The sequence below is a fragment of the Perognathus longimembris genome, chromosome 16, assembly GCF_023159225.1.
Source record: "Perognathus longimembris pacificus isolate PPM17 chromosome 16, ASM2315922v1, whole genome shotgun sequence".
Classification (NCBI taxonomy): domain Eukaryota; kingdom Metazoa; phylum Chordata; class Mammalia; order Rodentia; family Heteromyidae; genus Perognathus; species Perognathus longimembris.
Window position 1 is genome coordinate 24,147,453 of NC_063176.1, and position 17,961 is coordinate 24,165,413.

Consider the following 17,961-nt stretch of genomic DNA (forward strand, 5'->3'; position numbering starts at 1 on the left):
TTTTCTATAATTTTTCAAGTCATCACTAGGAAATCTATTGGATGGGAAGTCACATAATTGTGGTAGTCTGATAAAAGAGCATAAATCCAGACATCTTTGCAGTTAAACTAGAAAACTACCTTATCTTTTTTTCTTTCTTCTTTATGAACAAGGATTTTACTTTCTACCCATTATGGACCATCAGAACTTATTATTAACAAGAGGTACTGTTTGGAAAACTACTGCAAAAGTCATTGAATTCTTTGGGCTGGGAATGTGGCCTAGTAGTAGAGTGCTTGCCTAGCATGCATGAAGCCTGGGTTTGATTCCACCACACCACATACACAGATAAGGCCAAAAGTGGCGCTGTGGTTCAAGAGGTAAAGTGCTAGCCTTGAACGAAAAGAAGCCAGGGACAGTGGTCAGGCCCTGCCTGAGTCTAAGCCCCAGGCCTGGCAAAAAAAAAAAAGTCACTGAATTCTTGAGGTTTGACAGCTCTTAAAAAATCAAATTAAGAAACTGATATGATCTGGATTTGCTTAGACAAATAACATTTCCATTGAGTCCAGCTGGTATACTAGTAATATTGAAATAAGCTTGTCCATGCTTATCAGCAAGGTCAGTCCACTCACTGGATACCACCTCAAGTGACACATCTGAACAGAGTTCTCACTGTGGAGTCATGGCCTTGGCTCTATTAGCTATGGGATCTTCTTTCACTTGAATGTCTAGCACTTGTTTCTGGCTGTAGCAGCTACTACTTTGTAAAACCTTGCCACAAAGTCTGGCTCACTAACTTCCAGCTGCCAAACAAATTCATTATGTTCCTCCTCAGCCCAATCCTGAAACCACTGATTCCAAAGACATAGCTGCCAAAGATACAAGGTGGTAGGTGTAAGGTCCACCCCCAGGAGGGCTCCATGCAGATGCCCCGCATCTGTTTAAATCTGCGCCCAGTAGCTGAGTTACCTAGGTAACTGGCACATCTGGAGGCAGTTACCTCCTCCTTCTCTGAGGTCACATCCAATCCACCTGGCCAGATCTCCCACCTTTTCCTATATAATCTGGCTCAACATGGTCCCTGCACTTTCCTTTTCTCTCTTACTCCCTCTTGCTCTTTTTCTCTTTTTCCCTCTTCCTTTCCCTCTCTCTCCCCGTGCCTCCATCTTGTGTGGGCTGGCAGTTTGCTTTCCTCCCAATAAACTACTTTCTGCCTGAACCATGTAGCAAACCTTACAGTAGATTTGCCCTAGATACACTAAGCTGCTCCAGACTATCCAGTAGAGGCTGTAATCTTCCTTGCTCTGCCTTAGCTACCAAATCCTGTAGAAAACGTTCAAGCTGGGAACCAGACCAAGTGGCAAACCACTGAAGAATATACTTCATCTCCTGGGAAGCGATATAAGACATTGGAGAGGGGAGGAGTTGGTAATTCTGTCTGCCACGGAAGGTAATGAAGAAGGCAAGGATTGTGGCAGTGCAAAGGAAGATGAGTCCAGTGGCATTATTACTTTTGTACTTCTCCTTTTGCAAGGTGGAGGATTAGTAGCTACAAAAAGAAACTGCTAAACATGAGTTCAAATACCAGAATGGTTCAGAGGTTGCCATGTTCAGAGCGAAGCTACAGAAAGCCGTTCCTTAGGGTCATCCATCAATTCGTTTTTCTGAATGCACAAACACGATGCTGACTCTTCCCATTTTGGAAACCAGGATCCTGTGTCCGTGCCTCCAAAGTATTCTTGACAAGGAATGGCAGAATGTTCAGAAGATGGGGCACCATAGCAGTTTGGGTTAAAGGAGCTGGTGTTTTTTAGCAGGTCTGCCGTGCTAAGGGAATTGGCCAACACGGAGTCAGGCCTGGTCCACGGAGGAACTTCTTCCCCAATTCCCTCCCCTTTCCTCTCAGACGGCACCCAAGGATCACCACGAAAGTCCTTCAATGAACCCGGCCAGCCAGGCTGTCCACCCCCTTCCGGCCTAGGACGGGGCCCCAAATGCTCAGGTGCCCCAGCGCCCGCTCCAGATCAGGGTGAGGCGAGTCCACGCGGGCAAGTACAGCGGAGTCTGGGCCTCTGCCGGGAGGAGGATGGCAGAGCCGGGAAGCTCAGGGCGGCAGGGAGACGCTGGGCGGACGCATGGACGCGAATCAGTGCGGATGTGGGATGTGGGATGAGGGATCCGGGCGCCGGGAGTGGTAATGGAGGCGTAGACTATGGCAGTGGGCGGGGTCGGCGCTGCGGGTGACCGACCTGAAGTCCGCACATGGGCAGCGAGGCCTAGCCAAGAGCGGGCCGAAGAGTGTGCTGGTCGGGTGGCTCAAAAGAAGATCGGCGCGGCCGCGGTGTAGGAGGGAAGCGGAGCGGTGGAGCGGGAGTCTCCGCCGCGGCTCGGGCGCAGGGTCCGGGCCGCCAGCCATAGCCCGCGGTCCCCGCGCTGGGTGGTTGGCAAGGCACCTGCTGGAACTGAGATCAGGGTTCCTGCCTTAGCCCCAGACGCTGGAGCATGGGGTGGGTGCGTGCTGCTCTCTGGGAGCTTCTTAAGCTCCCACCCCCTCCTTGTTTATGACTGTGGTTTTCTGGTTATTCTTTTCAGGGTCACAACTCTGAAAGCTATATAAATGCATGCTATATGGATTTTGATTGATAACACATAGTTTATAATTACGGAGAATGTAAGCGGCTAGTGGAACGGTGGGCTCGGAGCACTGAGGCCAAGTGCTCAGATCTGCCCCTGTGGACCCGAGGCCCACTGAATTCAAGGTGACCGCAGCCGGAGCCACCGCTGTGCTTACACAAGAGCAGTGGAATGGACTGTGGTCCACTCAAATAATTCTTTGTGTAAGGTATCTCTTTCCATTTAAGTCTCCTTTGCTTTCATTCATTTGCAGACACTCCTAATTTTGCATTAGTCTATGATACCCAAACATTCTTCTCAAGTAACAACTTTTGTGACTTGGCACTACTGGTAAACGTGGTGAACAGTACATCCGTGGGGGAGAGAAATTTTTTATATCCGATTTATCCTATCACAGCTCTTCTAGCTCTCTTTGAAACAGAAATCCGTCCATTTTTGATGGAGAAAAAAACTATTGCTTTTCTGCCATGTAATTTCTCAAATTAACTAGAAGTTGTCTTTAATCTTCCTAATGACCACAGGAAACCAGCTTAATATATATGCACTTGACACATGGGTTTCTCAGCAAATGCATTCTTGATTATGTAAATCAGTAAAATCTAGAATGGTAAAAATTACTAAAAGAAAAATAGAACTCAACAGTAAACAAGCCAACAGCAAAGCTTTAAGCGTATGTTAAAATTTTTGTCACATTTTTAGTATATTTTTTGAGCCTATCATAAATGGAATTTGGTGAAATGTGTGAAAAGAAAGGTTACAGCTAACAGTATGACCCACAATTTCCTTAATTACACAAGTATAAGACTCTTAACTGAAGCTCCAAACCATTTCTTAGCAAGACTCTCCTAAAAACATGACATTATTCTTTCTGGAACAATGATGAAAATAAAAAGAGAAAATTACAAAAAAGACATATTTTAGAAACTATATCTCATTGTTTGAGACAGATACACTCAGTTGGAACATGTTACTACAAAAATGTAAAAAATACTTAGTTTCAAAGGCTCTTTCAAATTCATTTGGAGAATGTATTTTTTGTACTCTATAAAAGACTAGAAGACTTTCAAACTATATATAGGGAATACTGGCTATCATTGGCTATTTTGCACATGATTTTCATGCTAAAGACCTGAACTACTGTTATTCAATTGATGAAAATAGCTGCTCATTACAGCCCCCATCTCCTGTAGCACATCATGAACTTACTAAGCAATTCCTACTGCAATGATAGATGAAGAACAACTTGCAAAATGAAAAACATTGTTTTAAGTTAGACTTCCATAAACATATTAAGAAAAACTTATTTTATATTTTAAGACAATTTTATAGGAGTGTAAAACTAGAATGGGTGTCACATTGCATTCCACTGGACTTAATTTCTGTCTCATAGTACTTCTGAAAAAAAAAAACTGTTTCTGTTTGTGGAAGGCAAGAGCAACAGAGACCAGAGTTATCCACCTAACAGAAAGAAAAACAGGCAAAAGCAAGGAAACAAAGTGAAGAAAACAAAATTGAAGACATTGGATATAAAAAAGATAGATACAACTGTTGAAGGCACAGGGAAGAATCCAGTGGAGCCCTGTGGCTGCTGTAGCTCTCTGCATAGAGGAGGATTCAGGTGAGGCACAGAGAAAGAGAATCCTGACAAAGCTAGGTAACTCAAGGCACAGAGGATCACTGGACCCATACAGACAGGAGAGACTTATACTCAGACATCTTGACCACTCCGTGTGTGCGGATCGTACCCTGTGCTATGAATGAGGAAAGTACCTGAGCCAGATAAAACAAGATCCATCCTAATGACCATGACTAGTAAATGCCCTGCTAGGAAGAGAAAGTCTAGCTCTCAGTGCACTAGCCTGGAGTTGCAGTGCCCCTGAGTCATGGAGTTCAAGGAAGACTTCTTCTGAGTCTCACAGCTTCAAAACAAGAGGGACACCCACAGTGGAGACTTCATTGCCCCACACAGCTTTTCTTAGCCTTGAGGGGAGGTGGATGAAACAAATGAGTTATAGTCTTCTGTTGTCCTTTATGACACACGTATAACAGTTGCATGCAGCATGTGCATGAGTGTGTTCTTGCTTGCCAGTCTCAACAAGCCAATGCACAGCATCTGTGCATCACTTACAGAGTGAAGAACAGTGGCTGTTCCTACCAGCCAGGTAGAATTCAGACATTCTTCAGAGAGTATGTAGAGGAGCTTGCTTCAGTCAGGGAGAACAGTTATCTTTACACAGACTTACAGAAAGATCTGAAATAGGAATGTTTTTATCACAGCCAGAATAAGCCAATAATACTGATAGGAATGCAAACATATCCAGCATCCCAGGTAATAAACTAGTGTTTGGCTTCTAATCAAGAACATGTAGGTACCCATAAATGCAGAAAAATATATTCAATAGTATGGAGAAAACTTAGCCAATTTTTTTGAAACTGGACAATTTTCAATCTAGAAACTGCAAAGATTTTAAAATTAGCAGAAATATACATTAAACTGCCTCCTGTATGTTCAAAATGTATATTGTATATTTCCCTTTAAAGGAGGGAAATTGAAATTTGAAATAAAAGTACAATGGGTAGAACACAGAAAAAATTAGTAAACTTGAAGATATTACAATGAAAGCAATCAATAAATAAACTACAGAGACTCAATGAACTGTGGCAACTTGAAATCATTTCATAAGTGTTTTATAGCAAAAGATACATTGATAAGAACACGGTTAATTGAACCCACAGAACTATGCCTAATTAATCTTTGATAAAGGAGCTAAAAAATAGTCTGGAAGAAAGATAGCCTCTTTAACAAATGGTGCTGGCAAAATTGGTTCAACACATGCAACAAACTAAAACTAGATCTTTATATATCACCCTGCACCAAAATCAATTCCAAATGGCTCAAAGACCTCGAAATCAAAACAGATACCCTGAAAACACTAAAGGAAGGAGTAGGAGAAACACTTGGGCTCCTTGGCACAAGATGGAACTTCCTTAACAAAGACCCAGAAATGCTACAAATCAAAGAAAGGATGGACAAATGGGACTGCATCAAACTGCAGAGCTTTTGCAGGGCAAAGGACATAGCTCGCAAGATAAACAGAAAGCCCACAGATTGGGAAAAGATCTTTACTGTCCATACAACAGACAAAGGCCTCATATCTAAAATATATGCAGAACTAAAAAAATTACCTTCCTCCAAAACAAAACCGCAAAGAACCAATAGCCTTCTCAACAAGTGGGCTAAAGACTTAAAAAGAGACTTCTTGGATGAGGAAATGAGAATGGCCAAGAGACATATGAAAAAGGGCTCTACATCACTGGCCATAAAAGAAATGCAAATCGGGGCTGGGGATATGGCCTAGTGGCAAGAGAGCTTGCCTCCTATACATGAGGCCCTGGGTTCAATTCCCCAGTACCACATATACAGAAAATGGCCAGAAGTGGCGCTGTGGCTCAAGTGGCAGAGTGCTAGCCTTGAGCAAAAGGAAGCCAGGGACAGTGCTCAGGCCCTGAGTCCAAGGCCCAGGACTGGCCAAAAAAAAAAAAAAGTGCAAATCAAAACAACACTGAGATTCCATCTCACCCCAGTAAGAATGTCCTATATCAAGAAAACTAACAATAACAAATGTTGGAGGGGATGTGGCCAAAAGGGAACCCTACTTCATTGTTGGTGGGAATGTAAACTTGTTCCGCCACTCTGGAAAGCTGTATGGAGATTCCTCAGAAGGCTAAACATAGAGATCCCCTATGACCCAGCAGCCCCACTTTTGGGCATCTACCCAAAAGACCACAAACAAGAACAAACTAAAGCCACCAGCACAACAATGTTCATCACAGCACAATTTGTCATAGCTAGAATCTGGAACCAACCCAGATGCCCCTCAGTAGACGAATGGATCAGGAAAATGTGGTACATATACACAATGGAATTTTATGCCTCTATCAGAAAGAATGACATTTCCCCATTCATGAGGAACTGGAAGGACTTGGAAAAAATTATACTAAGTGAAGTGAGCCAAACCCAAAGAAACATGGACCCTATGGTCTCCCTCATAGGGAATAATTAGCACAGGTTTAGGCTAGACACAGCAAAAGATCACAAGGGCCCAATAGCTGTACCTTTATGAACACATAAGATGATGCTAAGTGAAATGAACTCCATGTTATGGAAATGACTGTTATATCACTTTTGTAATTACTTTCAACATGTGATATGAAACCATAGCTTCTATTATTGATGACCCTCTTGTATCCCCTTCCTGTGTTTGTACCTGCACTATCTCTGTATCTTATTTGAGTATACTGGTATTAGAACTAGGAAAGTGAAAGGGAATACCAAAATTGAGAGACACAGGATAAAAAGACAAATGACTACAAAAGCAATACTTGCAAAACTGTTTGGTGTAAATCAACTGAACAACTCATGGGGGGAAAGGGGTAGGGGGAGGTGGAAGGGGGGAATGAGGGAGGAGGTAACAAACAGTACAAGAAATGTATCCAATGCCAAATGTATGAAACTGTAACCTCTCTGTACATCAGACAATAAAAGTTTTAAAAAGTTTGACAATAAAAGTTAAAAAAAAGAACACGGTTAAAACATCTCACATCATAGTGGAGGAGTGGGTGTCACTGTAAAGATAATTAGACAATGTGAAATGGCTGGTGACTACACTAAAGTTAAAGAGAGACACCTTTGCGAAGGACCTGAGGCTCCAGCAGCTGTCAGAACAGATGAATGAACCTAGGGAGAGAGAGAGAGAGAGAGAGAGAGAGAGAGAGAGAGAGAGAGCGAGAGCAAGTGGTGAGGCAGGTATTGGACCTAGGGACCAACCTGGAGGAACTGAGAAAGAAGCTGACAGAACATCAAGTCCCGGCAGGACCATCTCAGGTTGAGCAGCAGCTGAAGGCCCAGGTCTACCAGATGCAGAAGGAGCTAAAGAACCTGGAGCAACAACTTCATATCCAGGTGCAGGAAAACTAGATCCTCAGTCTCTAGAACTTGGAGCAGCAGGAGCAGCTGTGGAGACTGGAGAAGAAGTCAAGGAGTGGGATTGGCCCAAGATCCTTGAGATGATGAGATGTGCATGTGCACAACAGACAGCTGACAGATCAGCTGGCCCAGCTGCAGGATGCTTTCCACAGGCTGAGCAGTGAGAAAGAGGAGCTCCCCTGCATCCTGAACTTAGGGCAGCAGGTGAAGAAACATCTACGTGAGAAGCTGGACCACTGAGAGGAAAAGTTACAAGAACAGCAAGAGGTGGCAGAGATAAAGAGCCAAGCTGCTTAGAATGTGCAGGAGCTGCATGGCCAGTACTTGACCCAGTTGCAGGCATTCAGAGCCACCTGTGATCAGCACATAGCCTCCAATCAGCAGCTGACCTCAGAGAAGGCCCTGCAGAAGCACCTGCTGAGGCAGACCCAGCTGCTGGAGCAGCTGAAGCAGGAGCAGAGGCAAACTAGCAGATGGTGCCTCAAAACTCACAGGACACTCAGAAGTGCCTGGAAGCAACAAGACTGGAGAATGAGCAGCTGTGGGCCCAGCTGAGCTTCCGGGCTTTCCCTAGGGAAGAAGTGAGCAATGAAGATGAAAAGGGTGAGGAGGCATTCCTCCTGATATGATTGTCCCAGAGGATGTAGACAACTCTCAAGCCATGAGAGATTTTTACCTTCATGTGCTATCACTTGCTGAGTCAAAAAATGTAAAACTCAGCCAGCAGCTGCAGGAGCAGCAGCAGGCCCGCTGCAGGTGCCTGGCCATTGTAGCAGCCCAGTGCCAGACCAAGCTGGAGTACCAGGCCCACTTCCCCAAGAGCTGGAACTATCGCATGACTGGGCACAGAAAGCAGGTAACCAGGTGCCCAAGAAGAAGCTGCAAATCTGCTTCATCCATGACCTGCCTGACAAGGTGGATTTCCAGAGTCAAGCAGAGGACCTCCAGCACCACAGCAGCCGGCTGTCGGAACACATCAGTCCCAATGGAAAGTCCATAGTTTTATGTAATGAAGAGATGGAAGTCCTGGATGAGCTCTACCAGGAGAAAGATGAGGGTGTAAACCAGCTGTCCCAGGAGAAGGGGAAGAAGAGGGAGCTGCTGTTGCACCTCGCAGGTGAAGGTACTGAGTGACAGGGCAAGATGCCAGCAGACACCAAGACCCCTGCTGCTGAGGTCACCTCAAGCTTGTCAGGCCCCATGAAGATGGAATTTAGGGAGGAGCAGAGAGGTTTTGAAGAAGTGCAACTTAAAGACAATGTAGTACCTGCCCAGTGTGCTGCTGATGCCCGATATCCAGCACCATCAAGAGCTTTCTTGCTTGGGCAGTGAGCACTCCATTCCCTTCTTCTCCAGACTGATGCAAAGGATGGGTTTGAGATAAAGACTTGGCTACCACCATGTAGAGAAGTAGGCAGCTGGGTAGCATTTTCTCAGACCTTGATACATGGGGGGGTGGGGAGGAGGAGGGGGGCGAAGAGAAGTGTTAACTGCAGATCAGATAGGGCAGAGGTTGCGGGAGGAGGCCCAAATTCTAGGGACATCTAATAGTCCATTGGGTGCCAGGGAAGGGGCTCATGTAATGGTTATTACAAAAAATAAATTCCTTACAAAGGAAGATGGAGAATGATGGTGTAATTTCCTATTAGCATATTGTATTAGTGATATTATTTTATAAATGAATTCCATATTAGCATACTCATTATGTTATGTCATAATTTAGAGTTATGGAAAAATTTATTTCCTCAAATGAGTTATTTTAACTTTGTAGGTTGGTGCATTTGTGATTTTTTTAAATGGTACTCTGCACCAGCAACACTGAATTTTCTCATTTTATTTTAATATACCACAATGGTAGTACACCGAGGTGAAAAAAACAGTACAATCTGAAAATGAAGAAAAGGCTATTAATAAACATGACAGTTAATAGAACAAATGGAGGTAACCTGTAGTGGAAAAACAGACACTAAGGAAGTGCAGAAATGGAATGCAGAATAATGTATATAAGTGTAGAACATCTGTAGTGAGAAGATCAAGCATCTCAATTTTTCACCCATGAATTTTTCAAGTGATAAATGTGGCATACTGTTCACTGAACCTAATGAAATATTAAAAAAATATTTTAAAGTAAATTGATACCTAATAGTTTAAATGTTATCAGTGGGCTAAGGAATCCCAAAATGAATCTTCAAACTCCACTTTTCCTCAAACTGCAAATCCATTGGCATGTTCTAAGTGGTTAAGAGTATAGGGCCCCAAAACATGACTGAATCCTAATGACCCCAATAGGTTTTGTTCTGGGAGCTCTGCACATTGTATTTAGGCTCTTAGGCAAGCTTGTTAGCACTTGACCCAGGCCCCCAGGCCTTTTTGCTTCATACAGCATCTGAAAGTTTATCCCAGCTGTCCAGAAAGACTAATTCTAACACTATTGTCACCCAAGGAGTCAGGATTGATGACAGGTGTTCAGTAAGAAACTTCAACTAAATCTGGAAGAAAAGTCACTTAGAAAGTAAAGATAAACACTGTTCAGCTTTCTTTGAATGGAGATTGATTACACTTTTTTTTATTTTAAGAAAAACTGTTAGCTAGAAAAGTGGTTTTGGTAAAGTATTTTAATAGTCAAACTGGGGGGTGGGGGGAAGAGGCACAAGGCAAGCAGGGAGTAACCTGAGAGTGAGAAAAATCCACGGAGGCACAGCTAAAGGTGAAAGCGTTTTTTTTGTTTGTTTGTTTTTGTTTTTACAAAGGAGTTTTTTTTTTCATTTTTTTTATTATCAAACTGAATTACAGAGAAGTTACAGTTTCATACATTAGGCATTGCTTACATTTCTTGTACTGTTTGTTACCTCGTTCCTCATTCCCCCCTCCTCCCTCCCCCTTTCCCTCCACCCCCATGAGTTGTTCAGTTGTTCAGTTCATTTACACCAAACAGTTTTGTAAGTATTGCTTTTGTAGTTGTTTGTCTTTTTTTACCCTGTGTCTCTCGATTTTGGTATTCCCTTCCAATGTCTAGTTCTAATACCAGTATACCCATATACCAGTATATATCCAATATACTCAGATAAGATACAGAGATAGTGCAGGTACAACCACAGGAAGGTGATACAGCAATATCATCAATAATAGAACCTATAGTTACATAGGGCACGTTGAAAGTAGTTACAACTGTGATATAACAGTTGTTTCCTTAACATGGAGTTCATTTCACTTAGCATTATCTTATGCGTTCATAAGGGTATAGCTATTGGGTTCCTGTGATCCTCTGCTGTGACTTGCCTAAACCTGTGCTAATTATTCCCTATAAGGGAGACCATATAGTCCATGTTTCTTTGGGTCTGGCTCACTTCACTTAGTATAACTTTTTCCAAGTCCTTCCATTTCCTTACAAATGGAACAATGTCATTCTTTCTGATAGAGGCATAAAATTCCATTGTGTGTATGTACCACATTTTCCTGATCCATTCATCTACTGAGGGGCATCTGGGTTGGTTCCAGATTCTAGCTATGACAAATTGTGCTGCGATGAACATTGTTGTGCTGGTGGCTTTAGTGTGATTATGTTTGTGGTCTTTTGGATAGATACCCAAAAGTGGGGCTGCTGGGTCATAGGGGATCTCTATGTTTAGCCTTCTGAGGAATCTCCATACTGCTTTCCAGAGTGGCTGAACCAGTTTAGATTGCCACCAACAATGAAGTAGGGTTCCCTTATGACCACATCCCCTCCCAACAGTTGTTATTGATAGTTTTCTTGATATATGACATTCTTACTGGGGTGAGATGGAATCTCAATGTTGTTTTGATTTGCATTTCTTTTATGGCCAGTGATGTAGAGCACTTTTTCATATGTCTCTTGGCCATTCTCATTTCCTAATCAGAGAAGTCTCTTTTTAAGTCTGTAGCCCACTTGATGAGGGGGCTATTAGTTCTTTGGGGTTTTGTTTTGGAGGAAGGTAATTTTTTCAGTTCTGCATATATTTTTAGATATGAGGGCTTACAAAGGAGTTTTATTTACAACCTAAAACCCAGAACCAAAACAGCCTCCACCTTCAAATACTGGCCTGCAACTACCTTGTCCTGAGCTAACTACCCAGAACCCGGATGGGCCCTGACCTCCATACTTCCACTCCTTACCCTCCAAATCCTCCAAACCTCCAAAGGGGCAGCTTCTTTCATTCCTCCTTCCTGCAGGGCCTGACTCTCCTCAGGCCCCAAGCCTTCAGCAGGCCTTAGGACTCAGGCCTCTGTAGCTCAGCTCATCAGCTCCTCTCCCCTGGCAGGCACTTTCCTCTTTCCTCCCCCTATTCCTCCTCCCCTAACCTCCAAACAGCTACCCTGGCCCTCTGACGCTGCTCCTCTCCAGCAGAGAAGCCCACTTGGAAGTGCCACTGTGGCAGCGATGATGCCAGCATGGCCAGGACTTTCTAGGCTGCCTCTCCACCACTCCTGATGCCACGCCCCCTCCTGTAGTCCATCCACCTGGCAGTGGCACAAGCGTGGGGTGGGACTTCCTGCCCCCCTGGTTATTACAGTAGCTAAGACTTCAGCATAAGAAATCCCAGTCTGATGAATAACTGTCATCCCAACTGCTTTCAGAACCCCAGTAACTAGAGAAATTCCTATGTATTTAGAGGTAGAGAAGGTTTACCTGATAGAGATCTCAGGAAATTTGCTGTGACCTCCTCAGAGATACTTTCTGTCTACACCCAGTGTCTGGTTTCCCTTCTCTCCAGTCTCTTGATGTATGTGCTTATATTCCCTTGCCTTTTTTGTGGCTTCTTTTCACTTCTGAAGTAAGCTATCCCAAATTTGCCACTCACTTCCCAACTTCCCAGCCATCAAAGTTTTCTGTGTGGTCAGGTCCTGAAGCTTAAACCCAGGGTCAGGAAACTGTCCTTGAACTTTTTTGCTTAAATTTGGCACTGTACTGCTTGAGCCAAACCTCCATTTGCCCTTTTTTGCTGGATAGTTGGGCATAGAGTCCCAAGTACTTTCTTGTCTGGGCTGACTATGAAGAATAACTCTCAGATTTCTTCATCCTGAGTCACTATGATTACCGAAGTGACTCAACAGCTCTTCAGAGAACCTTTTACTATGTAGCACTTCTACAGAACTTTGGCCTTTGCACAATAAGTTAAAATAAAGCACACTCTAAGCCACATTCTGTCCACCACTCGCAGCACCAACAAAGCAGGCAACATCCTGCCCACTGGCCCCATTTTTATATTCAAAGCCCCTCCTTCTTGAATATAGACCAAGAAGAATGCATGGAGTTACTTCTCCTTTTCAATTGTTCCCCTGCCAACAGGTGACACCAAGCATCCAAATGCCCAACAGCTTTCTGTTCAGCTTTGCTGACTTCAAGAGACATTGCTCACCTGGTTGCCATATTTTGCCATGTTGTTAGGCTACTAAGACATTTACTTAGTCACCTTGTAAAGGTGGCTGAGTCAAGTTTGCCTCTAAGTACTCTGTCTTGGTATGGAAGAAGGTAAGCATGCGCTAAAGTTCCAGGTAGGCCACAAGTAGCTATGCAGTCAGACTCTAATTAGAATTAAACATGATTCCCCAGGTAAAACTCTGATGAACACAGTTGCTGGATGTCTGTCACCCATTTTTGTGAACTCAAAACATATTATAAAGACTTATAATTCAACAAGAGCAAGGAGGGATGGAGCAAGTCTGCTCTTCATACTGCATACTAGTGAGTATGCGATTCTCAGCCTGCAGATGGGTCAAAGTTTCATCTGTACACGTTGGGGTGCAAAGCATTTGGCTTGTATTAAGAATATAATAATCCCGGGGCTGGGAATATGGCCTAGTGGTAAAGTGATCGCCTCGTATACATGAAACCCTGGGTTCGATTCCTCAGCACCACATATATAGAAAAAAGCCGGAAGTGGAGCTGTGGCTCAAGAGGTAGAGTGCTAGCCTTGAGCAAAAAGAAGCCAAAGACAGTGCTCAGGCCCTGAGTCCATGCCCCAGGACTGGCAACAAAAACAAAAACAAAAAAAAAAGAATATAGTAATCCAAACAAATATAAAGAAATGATTTAATAAATAGAAGTGATCAACCTCCTATACTGATGAGTTTCCAACAATACATGTACACAACCCCCCTTCAAGTAGTAAAGAAAGGATACATTAACTGTACAGCAAAGAAACATGTCAGTGCTATGACATTGATCCAGGAAGCCAGGAGTAAGGCATCTTGTTACACACTCCCTGATGTGGCATGGGGAGAAGAGCCATTGACCCCTGTGGTATGCTTCAAAACCCATCATTATAATAGAATTATCAGGCAAACATCAGACATGACCAAACTCAGGGACATGGGACAAGATCCTAACCACAACTCCTGAAAATCACCATCAAGAGTATAAAAAGCAGAGAGGTAGAGAAAATGTCACATAGGACAGACTAAGGGGACATAAGGTCTAAACACAATGGGGTGCACTGGATTGGAGCTTGAAACACAAAAGTATATTAATGGAAAAATCCAAATAAACTTGGAAATTCAGTTCTTTGTAATACACACACACACACACACACACACACACACACACACACACACACGTGCACATGTGGTCATCCTCCAGCTTGAAATGAGGCTTGGACCTGGTCCCTTAGGAATCGTTTGCTCCAGTTTGTTGCTCTATCTCTTGAGTCGCAGCTCTACTTTTGGTGTTTTGGCTGGCTATTTGAAGATAAAGAGTCTCAAAGACTTTCTTGTCTGGGCTAGCTTCAAACCTTGTTCGGCAGATCTCATTCTCATGAGTATTTTGGATTAGAGGTGTGAGCCACTGATGCCTGGCAGGAGGGATGATGTTAAGCCACAAATCTTTTCTTGATTCTCTATCGTGTTGAGGATAAAGACAAAATTCCTGCCATAGCAATAGTTACAGAAAAAGGACATTTTCTGCCAGATCATGTTTCATCAGGCATTCAAATGGCTTCTAGGTTGAGGCCCCTTCAGTTGTCCTTGCAGCACTATTCTAACGCCATTCTCTCCATCAGGTAATTCTCCTCTCGTTTACACACTCCCCATTCAGCCAACTAATTTCCACATATCCTTCCCTTCAAGGTCAAAGCAAGAGTTCTGTTTGTCTGAAACCCTTTTTTTGGCCTGGGAGCATGGCTCAAGTGTTAATGTGCCTGCCTAGCAAGTGCAAAGCCCTGAATTCAAGCTTGAACTGCTAAAATATGAACAAGAATTAGAAAGTGTTTCTGTGCTCAACACTATTTGTGATACTGTTAAAAGAAACAATACCGTAAGTTGCAGTTTCCTGGTATTCATTTTGTTGAGATGAATGTGGCATAAGGGATAAGGTCAAGGGGAGGGGAGTAGACAAATGGAGAACAGAAGGGTGGGAAATGTAATATTCAATGTATATATGTGAAAATGGAACTAGGAAAATTGAAATATGTGAGGCTGGGAGAGATGAAGTGACATTAATCAAAGTGCACTGTACTCATAAACTGAATATTGTACTGAAACCCCTGTGTACAACTACTTCAAGAAGATATTTTTTAAAGAATCAGTGTCCTAAAATAGGTGGCTTTTAAACTACAGTTGTTTGTCATTGGTCTGGAATCTTTGACACTCAAGATCAAGGTGGTATCAGACAAGATGTCAGGGCAGGCTGTTCTCTGGATTCTGTATGGCGCTTGTTTGCTGTGTCTTCACATGAAGGATGGGGCAAGTGAAGTAATGGCGTCTCTTATGAGCTATTAATCCCATTCAGGAAAGCTGTATACTTATCACTGAATCCTCTCCTGAAGGCCCTGCTCCCTAAAACCTTCACCTTGGAAGTGAGGGTTTGGACATGTGAGTTCTGGGGTCACAAATGTTCAGGCCATAGCTAACCCCCAAACATACAGTTGAACAAAAATGCTCATATGGCTCTTATATACTTCTGATGCCAACTAGTCACTTTTCTGGGTTTTTGGACCCTTGGAAAATACAGTGACTTATTTGTCTTCATATCCCAATCCCTATGATAGTTCCCATTTAGAAATAGGTACTAAGTCATTATTTTTGATGGGGTAATTATTATTATTGATTTATTATTATTTGATGAGGAATCTAGGATGTTTTATCTGAAAATTCATAACACCCACCAATAATATAATTGACTTAATAAAGACAGTTTCAAAGTTGTAGACAGGTGAAACATATCTGGAGTTAGGTAGAGCTGGAACTGTGGCTACCATTAGGGCCTTATTTACAACAGGAAATAGTAGATCTCAGAACCCAGAAATGCTACAGCTAGAGAACCAACCCTCAGGACATGTGGCCCTCAACTGAGCAAGATTAGAGCTGAACTGTGTTTTCTTCCATCTTCCCATCTTTCTCCCTGGCCACACAAACCAGAAGTAGGGAACAAATACAGTGATACAATCAGTATGGGTGGATCTCTGTAGACCCAGAGCAAGCCACTTTAGAAGAGCAAATGAAAAATATTTAATACCCTTTGATACAGAATCAGTTAACAGTAATATCATGTGGATTCTTACTCTTCTAGAGAGCAAAAGCTTTTTCCTCAAAAGAAGATCAACTCATATCCTGGTCCCATGGTCTACCTCTCCATTGAACATCAAAACAAGGTTTCTCAGTGAAACAGTAGCCAGATGAATTCACCTACTCAAAAACTGAGACACACCAGGCAAACAGGATTCATTCTACACATGCAAGGCTAGTTTGATGTATGTAAATGTAATTGTTGCCCATCAGGAGAAAGAAAGGCAAGACATGCAGGACATTTGGGCAGGAAAGGTCTTTCATAAGATCCTGGATGCTTTGATGTTCAAAGCTCTGGTGAGCTAGGAATACATGGAAACTTTCTCCACGTGGTAAAGGCTGTTTATATTCCTCTTGAAGTCTGGAACCTGACAAAGATGTCCACTTTCTCCCCTCCTATCCCACACAGGGCTGGGTTTCATTCTTCTAAGAGTATTGAGGCAAGAGAGAGAGAGAGAGAGAGAGAGAGAGAGAGAGAGAGAGAGAGAGAGAGAGAGAGAGAGAAAGCAGAACCAAATAAGAAGGCTAGCTGGAAGGGTGAGAGGGAGGGAAGCAGAGAGGGAGGGCAGAAGGAAACACGTCCTTATTTGCACAGGAGAAACTCATATCTCTGGGAGGGAGAGAGGGAATGAGGTAGGGTGGATAAAACACATCCTCATTTGCATAGAAGAAACTCCTGTCTCTGGGCCAAAGAAGTCAGATTCCAACCTATCCCCAAGCTCTTGGATCTGATTATAAATTTGAGCTAGTGCAAGTGGTTGTGGGTTATTCAGGAGAAGTTTCACAGAGCTTCCAATTGAAAGTTCCTGCCAGGATGATCGAGGTTGTGTGCAGTGACTGCTTGGGAAATAAAGTCCACATTAAGTGCAACACTGACGACACCATTGGGGACCTGAAAAAACTCATCACTGCCCAAACTGGCACCTGTTGGAACAAGCTTGTTGTGAAGAAATGGTGTATCATTTTCAAAGAATACGTGTCTCTGGCTGACTACGAAATCCATGATGGAATGATCCTGGAACTTTACTACCAGTAGAAAAGAGCTCTTTCCCATGTCCTTTTCTCTTCCCCCACCTCACCTCTCTCATTACTATGGATGCTTGTTTTTGAAAACTGACATTTATAAAGATTTAAATGCAGAAGACATCAAAACCTAGAGAGAAAGGAAATCACACCAAAAACCTTTGGCCACCTAGATGGATGCAGGAAACTGAGTAGGAAAAATGAAAGCCCCAAGAGGATAGCTTTATTCTAAATACACATGGCCTCAGTGGCCAAGAACGGCACTGCTGGATAGTTCAGCAGCACAGATGCTGCAGAGTAATGATACAAAGGTAGCTGATGACCAACTTCAGGCTACCTCAGTATAGGTAACTCCTATACTCTATCAGATCACACAATATTCATCTGTCTGGAGGAGGAACCAGAGGGTGTATTTCCTGCTGTCCTCCTGCCTCAAATTACCCAAGTCTTCTCGAAATCAAAACAGACACCCTGAAAACACTGAAGGAAGGAGTAGGAGAAACACTTGGGCTCCTTGGCGCAGGCGGGAACTTCCTTAACAAAGACCCAGAATGTCTACAAATCAAAGAAAGGTTGGACAAATGGGACTGCATCAAACTGCAGAGCTTCTGCATGGCAAAGGACATAGCTCGCAAGATAAACAGAAAGTCCACAGACTGGGAGGAGATCTTTACCAGGCATTCAATGGACAAAGGCCTCATATCTAAAATATATAAACTATATGCAGAACTAAAAAAATTACCTTCCTCCAAAACAAAACCACAAAGAACCAGTAGCCCCCTCATCAAGTGGGCTAAAGACTTACAAAGAGACTTCTC

The 17,961-nt window shown here is 43.2% G+C and overlaps 1 protein-coding gene and 1 pseudogene across 1 annotated transcript; one reads left to right on the top strand and one right to left on the bottom strand.

Annotated features, from left to right (window-relative positions):
• Positions 1 to 707: 707 nt before the first annotated feature.
• Positions 708 to 1,484, bottom strand: LOC125364501 (annotated as a pseudogene).
• A 15,450-nt stretch (positions 1,485 to 16,934) lies between these two features.
• On the top strand, positions 16,935 to 17,156 carry LOC125364868 (ubiquitin-like protein 5). The gene has a single exon (XM_048364621.1). The coding sequence runs from the start codon at positions 16,935 to 16,937 to the stop codon at positions 17,154 to 17,156; it is 222 nt and encodes a 73-aa protein (XP_048220578.1).
• Positions 17,157 to 17,961: the final 805 nt, after the last annotated feature.

Coding starts and splice junctions, on each gene's coding strand:
- LOC125364868 (XM_048364621.1), top strand. CDS start 16,935: ATGATCGAGGTTGTGTGCAGTGACTGCTTGGGAAATAAAGTCCACATT.